This window comes from Xiphophorus couchianus, chromosome 15, assembly GCF_001444195.1.
Source record: "Xiphophorus couchianus chromosome 15, X_couchianus-1.0, whole genome shotgun sequence".
Lineage (NCBI taxonomy): Eukaryota > Metazoa > Chordata > Actinopteri > Cyprinodontiformes > Poeciliidae > Xiphophorus > Xiphophorus couchianus.
In genome coordinates, this window is record NC_040242.1 from 13,516,760 (window position 1) to 13,525,529 (window position 8,770).

Genomic DNA, 8,770 nt, shown 5'->3' on the forward strand with positions numbered 1-8,770 from the left:
CCATTTTACATAATAATGCCCCTTTAATGAGATGAATACTCGCACTTATCTATTTAAGCTTTTGCCAATTTTATTTATTTTTATGGTGTTGATTGTTGGTTTTATAAATTTCTGCTAAAGCTTTCAATAAATATATTAATTCAATTATAAAAAGACATTCTTTACAGGAGGACTAGCAAATATGCAGTTAAAATAATGACAGAGTGTTTCATTGTTACAATAACAAACTTACCTATACCACAGATAGTGAAGGAGCAATCGGAACGGTCCTGAGGGAGATTTATGAAAGTTAGCGAGCTAAATTTGACATTTCAGTAAAAACACCCAGTCCTAGTAAATGAATTAGTTTGTCATATTTTTAGTTCAACTTCAAACAGCCCTGCAGACAAAAAAACCTATTTTAGGAATTTGGATCCTTTGGCATTACATGCAATGTCTGCAATGTATGCAATGTTCAGATTGTATGTATAGTAGCATAATACCAGTATTTGGTATCATACTTCAGTATATTAAACTTTTTCCAATTTTATTTATTGTTTATATTTATGGTGTTGTTAGGTTTGTAAATTCCTGTTAATGCTTTGAATACCTATATTAATTCAACAATAAAAAGCCATTTAGTGAATGAATGTCTTTCGAACAAAACATACATAAATTTAAGTCTGAAGTACATATTTTTGGTATTATACAATAGTATCATACCGAATACTGAAGTATTTTGTATTATGGGATTGATTGTATTGCACCTTGATACAATCAAGGGGAAATAAATGTGGGACTAAAGTTAATCTCAATATTATAAAATAAACTAGAATAAAAGCATTTACATTAAAATAAACTACAATAAATGCATTTAAATGATTGTGATACTGAAGTCCATACAAAACAAGTCTGTAAAGCACACATGGGTTGAAGATTTGAAAAAAAGAAGAGCAACCTTAAATAAACCAACAAACAAAGGCATTTTACAGCTGAAGTATATAGCAGCCGGAAAAAGCTCACATTAAACATTGAGCATTTTATTCTAGCACATGAAAATGCTTTCCTCAAGACAAAAAATTTCAAACTACAGTTCAATGCCGTGCAATATTCAGATGTATCAACCCTGATACAAATTTCCAGTTGGTGGATATACTATTCATTATCTGGCTCTATGTTTTTGATTATTCCAAAACATAAGAACAATAAAACTTTTTAAAATATTAGTTGTTGTTGGGTTTTTTTGCAACCAATGTCATTATTTCAACATCCAAGAAAGATTTTCTAATACTGTGCAATCCTACGCCTTTTTATTGGACTTTAATATAAATCTTTGAGCATGTGTAAGTTGTTGTTGTGCTTTAGGTAGAACACCCAAGTCATCTATTAAAAACTTGAGTGTTTGCTCATAGGGGGGTGGAAATATACAAACAAACCAAACAACTTTTAAGGTTAACAGCTTTAAGAAAAAGCTGTTAACCTTATTTTGGTGGACGTTAAACAAACTTAAACAACATAAAGCAGAACTTACCTGTTACCGCTTTTGCAATTACAGACGTGCTGTACTCCTTTATGCCCCGTAACTGTAAATGATAGGAGAAATAAATGTGGGGCTCCTGTATAATTCCTGTTATAAAGATGTAAATAAAAGCAAAAGTAGGTACATGACGTATAAGAATTTTTACTACGAGTTCAATGTTAAAATGTGTTCAAGTTAATACAAATGTGTATACATATTTTATCATTTAACTGAATGGAATATGTACAGATTCTTTTGAACTTTGCTAACAGTGAGTTTAAAAGTCTGTAGGAAAAGTACCATTTCCTTTTTTACATATATAATAATTTTACTACACTCATTGAACAGGAATTAGACACATATAAACTTAATTAATATTAAAATTGCACAATTGGAGTAGAACTTGTCCAATGTTTCTACTACGTGGCTTTGCGCTGCTGGCAGGGTCCAGTTCACTTTCTCGTCCTTTCTTAACAATTATTCTTTTAAAAAGACAATGGCGAACCTAACAACACTAACCAAATGTCTGGGTGACAAACCTGTGTGTCAGTCTCCGGTGGCCATTCCGTAATGACTAATAAATCGTATAAAATGTTTTCCTCTTCGCCTTCCATTAAGCTGTCTTCGGCCATGATTGCCACAGCTGTCAGAAATGTCTCCTACGGCAAGCGCAGCGAGACAAAATGTAGCGAGACCACACAATTTTACAGTAGTGGTCCTCCCTAAAAATGTGGTGTTTTTTGTTCCTGCATTCACCTTGCATAGTATAATGTTAAATTTATATTAAAAAAATTTTTAAAAAAATTTGCTTACACAGTTTTTAAACCATATTGCCGTTGATGCGGAACTATTGTGATTCTTCTGTTTTGACGTTCTCTTAAACTAGTTGCACCAAGCCGTTCCTTCTGAGCACGTAACATCCGGTCGGGTAGCAGTCGTTGCAGTAAAAATGGCAGCCTTTTCTGGTGAGTTTTTCTTGTTAATTTAATTAATCTCTACTTGTTCAGTAGCTATCTTAGTAGATAATGATTATTAATAACCAGACCTTCGCTCTGAAACATTAAGTGTGTGTTTTACAAACGCAGAAATGGGTGTTATGCCTGAAATCGCGCAGGCTGTGGAGGAGATGGATTGGCTGTGAGTTACATTATACTGTTTGCCAAATCATCCATAGCAGTAATTCCTTGTTCTTTTGTTCCTCCCTAATTCTATCTGCAAAGTTTATGCTTATTATTTATTTTATTGTCTTAATTATAGACTGCCAACAGATATCCAAGCAGAGTCCATTCCCTTGATTCTTGGTGGAGGAGATGTTCTTATGGTAAGCTTCCTCCTGTGTACAATGGCTTGAAAAATTATTTACACCGCTTCAACTGTTGAACTTTTGAAATAATTCGCGATGGTTAATATGTTTTTCGTTTGATTTAGGCGAACTTTGACTGAGCCACTCCAAGATATTCTAGTAACTAGTACTGGTTGTAATTTTTTTAGGGTCGTAATGCTACAGGAAGGTTTTTGTGTAGGCCTGTCTCTATGAAACTTAAGCTTTTATGTTAAAAATTATTGAAAATCTAGTTTGGCATGAATATTTTTGGAAGGCACTGTAAATGTATCACTTTCAAAAAGCCGACACAAGTATGTTACAGACTCTGAAATTTCTTATTCGTTCTTATTACAGGCAGCAGAAACTGGTAGTGGAAAGACAGGAGTAAGTAGAGCCGCGCTTCATTTGAAATCATACACAGCAAACATACACATCAGGTTGAGGTTTGTAGAACAAGTTCAGTGTGCTATAAGTATTTCTTCCCCTTTGATCACCAGGCCTTTAGTATCCCAGTCATCCAGATTGTCTACGAAACCCTGAAGGATCAGCAGGAGGGCAAGAAGGGCAGAGCTGCTGTCAAAACTGGGGGAGCAAGTGAGATTTATTTATTTATCTATCAGATAAAATTCTCTTCTAATATTACAAAACATATGTATTTATTTATCTATCAGATAAAATTTTCTTCTAATATTACAAAACATATCCAAAGTTTAACTAAAGTTATTTTGAATTTGTTTTTCCTGCTCATAATCTTTGCTTCATCCTAGTTTTCAACACCTGGCAGATGAATCCATATGATCGTAGCCCAGCCTTTGGTAAGAGAAGTCTAAGAGAACTCATCTGCATTAAAAGACAGCCCAACTGATTTTATGATAAACACTTTAAAAACTGCAGCTTTGTAATTTGCAACACATCTTTCTTTGCTGGTCTGCTTAGCAATTGGCCCCGATGGACTCTGCTGCCAGAGCAGGGAGTTCAAAGAGTGGCACGGCTGTCGCTCCACCAAAGGTGTCACAAAAGGTCAGTGAACATGATTTTTAAGTATCTACCAAACTAATATGAATAAGAGAAACCTATATTCAAAATACTTATTCGATTGGATTATATGTAGGGAAGTACTGCTATGAGGTAACCTGCCATGACCAGGGTCTCTGCCGGGTGGGTTGGTCTACCAGTCAAGCTGCTCTGGATTTGGGTATGCGTTGAAAAATCTCCAGCCTACAAGATTAAACTAAAAATCTTGTCAGTTGTGCAGTAACTGAATTGTAAATTGTTGTGTTTCTCAGGAACCGACAAGTATGGCTTTGGTTTTGGTGGGACCGGAAAGAAATCCAACAACAAGCAATTTGACAGCTATGGGGAGGTGGAAATTACTCCTCTGCTGTTGCAAAACATAATCAGTTTGTGAATATTTTTTGGTCTGTTTGCTTGTTTTAATTTTCATCTGCCTTTCCCTCCTTGCAGGAGTTTACCATGCATGACACTATTGGGTGCTACCTGGATTTAGATAAGGGGCAGATCTCCTTCTCTAAAAATGGTGCATCATAATTATTCATTTTTGGATCATAAAAGATGTAGGCAACATGTTGAGCTGTTGATGGTTAGTAACATTTTCTCGTTTCTTTTTCCTAGGAAACGACCTGGGATCGGCTTTTGACATCCCTCAAAATTTAAGCAGCCAGGGCTTTTTTGCTTCGTGCGTCCTAAAGGTATCTCCAGGTTCATTTAAGTAGAAATACTTCATAGTAGAAATCAAAAACTAAGTACCATGTAGCCATGGTGCCATACAAGCCTACATTTTTCTGTCTTGCTAGAATGCTGAGCTGAAGTTCAACTTTGGAGGAGAAGACTTCAAACATCCCCCTAAAAGTGGGTTTGTCGCTCTGGATCAGGCATCAGAGAGTCACACCATTAAATCCTCCCAAATGGGTAAAGGAACAGCATTCCAAGTTTAATGTTGAAATGGGAATAATATTAATTCCCTTTTATAATAAAGGCTTTTTTCCATATTTCTGATATTACAACAATATCCAAGAGGTCCACTGTTTATTCATTTTTGATAATTTTGTGAATCTGCAGGCAGTGCCAAAGTGGCTCAAGTGAAGGCTTCATCAAACATGCCCAAAGCCCTCATCATTGAGCCATCCAAAGAGCTGGCAGAGCAAACCTTCAACAATGTCAAGCAGTTTAAGAAATATGTGGAAAATCCCAAGCTAAGGTATGATACACAATGGTGGAAACCGCATGTCTGTATTTGTAATTCCAAACTACTGCCAGCAGATGGAGCCAGAGTGTTAGTGTAATCTTCTTCAATCAGCATTTGCTAAGTTTCCTCACCTGTGATTACAGGGAGCTTCTTGTGATCGGGGGTGTTGCAGCTAAAGAGCAGTTAGCAGTTCTGGAACAGGGGGTATGTAATATCTATAGGCTTAACTGGTTTAAATGTAAAACACACAAACTAAAATACACAAGTTTTCATTCTTTTCTTGTTTCTTTTTCTCTTGTTTTTTTTGGTTACTTTCTGTGTACTTGATTCTGTTATCAGGTAGACATAGTGGTGGGAACACCTGGAAGACTGGATGATCTTGTTTCCACTGGAAAACTCAATCTGTCCCAAGTCCGTTTCCTGGTTCTGGATGAGTGTGTATGTGCAACACATCTGCAAAATTTCAATCCACTTTAAAAACATAAAGTTCTCACTTCTTATGAAAGGCATTTTCAATTTATTTTGTTTTTTTTTTCTCTTTTTTTATTATAATGACATAGCTCATTAGATTTTAACATGTATCGGGGTTCACTTTGTCTTCAGGATGGCCTCCTAACAGCCGGATATACAGACTTCATCAGTAGGATCCATAAACAAATCCCTCAGGTGACCTCTGATGGCAAGAGACTGCAGGTATCATTAATGATGACGTTAAGGATTGTAATCATAATGCAAACCATTAATCTAAGTAGAGATGCATGATGTTAGGAAATTGCGGTTTGTGATGTGATTGTTGAATATTTCCATGATGATATTAGTTGGGATAAACCCAAATTTTTTTCACTTATCTTTAGCTCTAAGAGTCATTGAAGAAAATGCTAAAAATACAAGTCTTGCAGGGTGCTTAGAGATTGACTACCCCTCTCCATTGCTTTAATATTTTCAGTTTAGGTGTTTTCCATCAGATTTAAAGCAAGTTTGAACTCTTCTGAAAAAAAAAAAAGTCTCTACTGAATCTTAAAAATCAATGCCACTTTCTCTTCCGAGGTCATTGTGTGCTCCGCCACACTGCATTCCTTCGACGTGAAGAAGCTCTCTGAACGCATCATGCATTTTCCCACTTGGGTGGACCTTAAAGGTGAGGACTCTGTCCCGGAATCCGTCCACCATGTGGTGGTGCCGGTCAACCCAAAGGCCGACCGACAGTGGGAGCGCCTCGGCAAGAACCACATCCAGGTGAGATACAAAAGAGATTACATATTATAGTGTTAAAGGTTGGTGAGGAAAGCTTTTGTTTTTATTCCAATCTGCTTTCCTTTGGTTAGACTGATGAAGTTCATGCCAAAGATAACACCCGACCAGGAGCCAATACACCAGGTAAAGTCTATGCCATATTCTTAATTAGAAAGCATGCATTTTTTTTCTTCCAGTGAACATTACAAATATTTCTGTTTACCTTCTTGGTTAGAAATGTGGTCAGAAGCTATCAAGATGCTGAAGGGCGAGTACACGGTCAGGGCCGTCAAAGAGCACAAAATGGACCAGGCCATAATCTTCTGTCGCACCAAGATCGACTGCGACAACATGGAGCAATACTTCATTCAGCAAGGAGGAGGTGGACAGACATTTTAAAATTCAGCACTGATTTGCAAATATCGTTATTGAATCATACATTTGGAATGCGCTTTCTTCAGGTCCAGACAGCAAAGGTCATCAGTTCTCCTGCGTTTGCCTTCATGGTGATCGAAAGCCGAATGAGAGGAAAAATAACTTGGATCGCTTCAAGGTGAGAACCAAAGACGAACACGACTTTCTGATGCGGTTTAGCCAGTTGGTAGACATTTTAAGGCCCTCTCGTGTTCATAGAGAAAAGATGTGAAGCTGCTGATCTGCACAGATGTGGCCGCCAGAGGAATCGACATCAGCGGCGTTCCTTACGGTACCGATTTTGTCGTTGCATCCGCTTTATTCATATCGGTGCTTCTGCCACCTGTTCTCACAACGTCCTGTTTCTCCCTTCACAAATTCAACAACAGTGATTAATGTCACCCTGCCTGATGAGAAGCAGAACTATGTCCATCGTATCGGCAGAGTTGGTAGAGCAGAGAGGTAAGCTCTTTGGAGTATTGCATCAGGACAGAGCAGACTTCTGAAGACAATTGATTGCACTGAACTTTATTACAGTTGTCAGGGTAAAGGAGGCTGAATATATATGGACATCCCATTGGTACACGTGTTAAAATGGTTCTACTTTATTTTGTACTCTACTTTTTGTTGGTTTGATGCACACTATTCCAGTAAAATACATATTTGGTTGAGAGGATATATAATATCTTCTTTAACTTTCAGGATGGGACTTGCCATCTCCCTAGTTGCTATGGAAAAAGAAAAGGTAATCTAGGCGACATTAATCCCAATATTCAGTTTGAGCTCCTCTGTTTTAATGCATGTTTCATCCCTGTAGGTGTGGTACCATGTTTGTCAGAACCGAGGGAGAGGCTGCTACAACACCCGACTGAAGGATGAAGGAGGGTGCACCATATGGTACAACGAGAAAGAGGTGAGCAAAATGAATCAGTCCGACGCAACAAAGTAAAAGTGGTGTATGAAAAGGTTCGCCTTGCTCGATTAAGGAGTTTTGAAGGTGATGTTTAGAAGCACATGTGTTTGTCTTTCTGGCAGATGCTTCTAGCACGGGTCTCATTTGCCCTCATTTGTCTCTCCCCTCTTTCCTGTTATCCCAGCTTCTGTCTGAAATCGAGGAGCATCTGAAATGCACCATCACTCAGTGTGACACAGATATTAAAGTACCTGTAGATGAGTTTGATGGAAAAGTGACTTATGGACAGCGCAGAGCTCTGGGAGGTATCTGTCACCATTTGCGTCTTTATAGAAGTGATAAATATTTACCAACTGCAGTTTCTTACCAACAAGCCTGTTATCCTTCCGCAGGCGGAAACTATAAGGGTCATGTGGATGTTCTGGCCCCGACAGTCCAGGAGTTGGCCGTCCTTGAGAGAGAAGCTCAAACATCTTTTCTTCATTTAGGATACATGCCAAACCAGCTGTTCAGGGCCTTTTAAACAAATAACATGATGGCGCTTCAGGCTTCTACCATTAATTGAAACACTCACTTTCTGAAATGGCGGAGTATGAAGATTTGTGCTGCTTAATGGGCTACAGTTATAAAAAAGGGGTTGAATTTTTATTTTCCAATTCAAAAGTTTGAAGTTTGGTTTTTGAGTCTAGTTTGAAGTATTTTGTTTTAAAATATGCTAAAGTTTGCAGTTCAAGTGAAAGAATGACTGAAAGAGATTGCTGTCTTTGGTTCTCACCTTGAAGCTGTTGCTCAGGGATACGAAAATTAATCCTGATCACTGATTTTTTTCATTTTTTTTCTGAAATAAACTGTTGTAGGTGGTTGAGTTTGGTTTCTCTGTCCAGTTATGGTAAATGAAACTGTTTAAATAGAGCTGAATGGATCTATTTATGTTTATTATTAAATCACAAATAAATTTGGATTAACCACACTATTCATTAAATTAATATTGGTTTTTTGGGGGGCGGGGGTTAAACCCCACAAATATACTAATTTCCCTTTTTTGCAGGTTTTAGCACCTCTCCACACAGTCTAGTACCAGTGAATATGGTAATATTCTTTGCAAGGCTAACTTTTTTATGTATTAAAAATGATGGTTCATTGGTTTTATGTATTATTCCAGTTTTCTAAGAACCTGAATTT

General features: G+C 37.3%; 2 protein-coding genes across 2 annotated transcripts in view; one reads left to right on the plus strand and one right to left on the minus strand.

The window, feature by feature from the left end:
• Nucleotides 1-2,181, minus strand: part of nbas (NBAS subunit of NRZ tethering complex) — a 165,563-nt gene extending 163,382 nt beyond the window's left edge. The window contains exons 1-3 of the mRNA XM_028040395.1: nucleotides 2,038-2,181; nucleotides 1,511-1,562; nucleotides 233-269 (exon numbers count right to left, since the gene is read on the minus strand). Of these exons, the coding sequence (XP_027896196.1) occupies nucleotides 233-269; nucleotides 1,511-1,562; nucleotides 2,038-2,130 (182 nt within the window). The 5' untranslated portion in view covers nucleotides 2,131-2,181. The remainder of the gene's footprint in view (nucleotides 1-232; nucleotides 270-1,510; nucleotides 1,563-2,037) is intronic.
• Nucleotides 2,182-2,338: 157 nt separating this feature from the next.
• ddx1 (DEAD (Asp-Glu-Ala-Asp) box helicase 1) lies at nucleotides 2,339-8,561 on the plus strand. Its single transcript, XM_028041102.1, has 26 exons — nucleotides 2,339-2,463; nucleotides 2,584-2,635; nucleotides 2,756-2,819; nucleotides 3,177-3,206; nucleotides 3,320-3,416; nucleotides 3,590-3,637; nucleotides 3,759-3,842; nucleotides 3,934-4,017; nucleotides 4,109-4,185; nucleotides 4,287-4,359; nucleotides 4,455-4,531; nucleotides 4,637-4,751; nucleotides 4,902-5,040; nucleotides 5,172-5,232; nucleotides 5,368-5,466; nucleotides 5,632-5,721; nucleotides 6,076-6,264; nucleotides 6,354-6,405; nucleotides 6,497-6,643; nucleotides 6,723-6,814; nucleotides 6,895-6,967; nucleotides 7,065-7,137; nucleotides 7,378-7,420; nucleotides 7,493-7,588; nucleotides 7,773-7,893; nucleotides 7,981-8,561. Exons 1-26 carry the CDS (start codon nucleotides 2,448-2,450, stop codon nucleotides 8,109-8,111), a joined length of 2,223 nt encoding a protein of 740 aa, XP_027896903.1. The 5' UTR covers nucleotides 2,339-2,447; the 3' UTR covers nucleotides 8,112-8,561.
• Nucleotides 8,562-8,770: the final 209 nt, after the last annotated feature.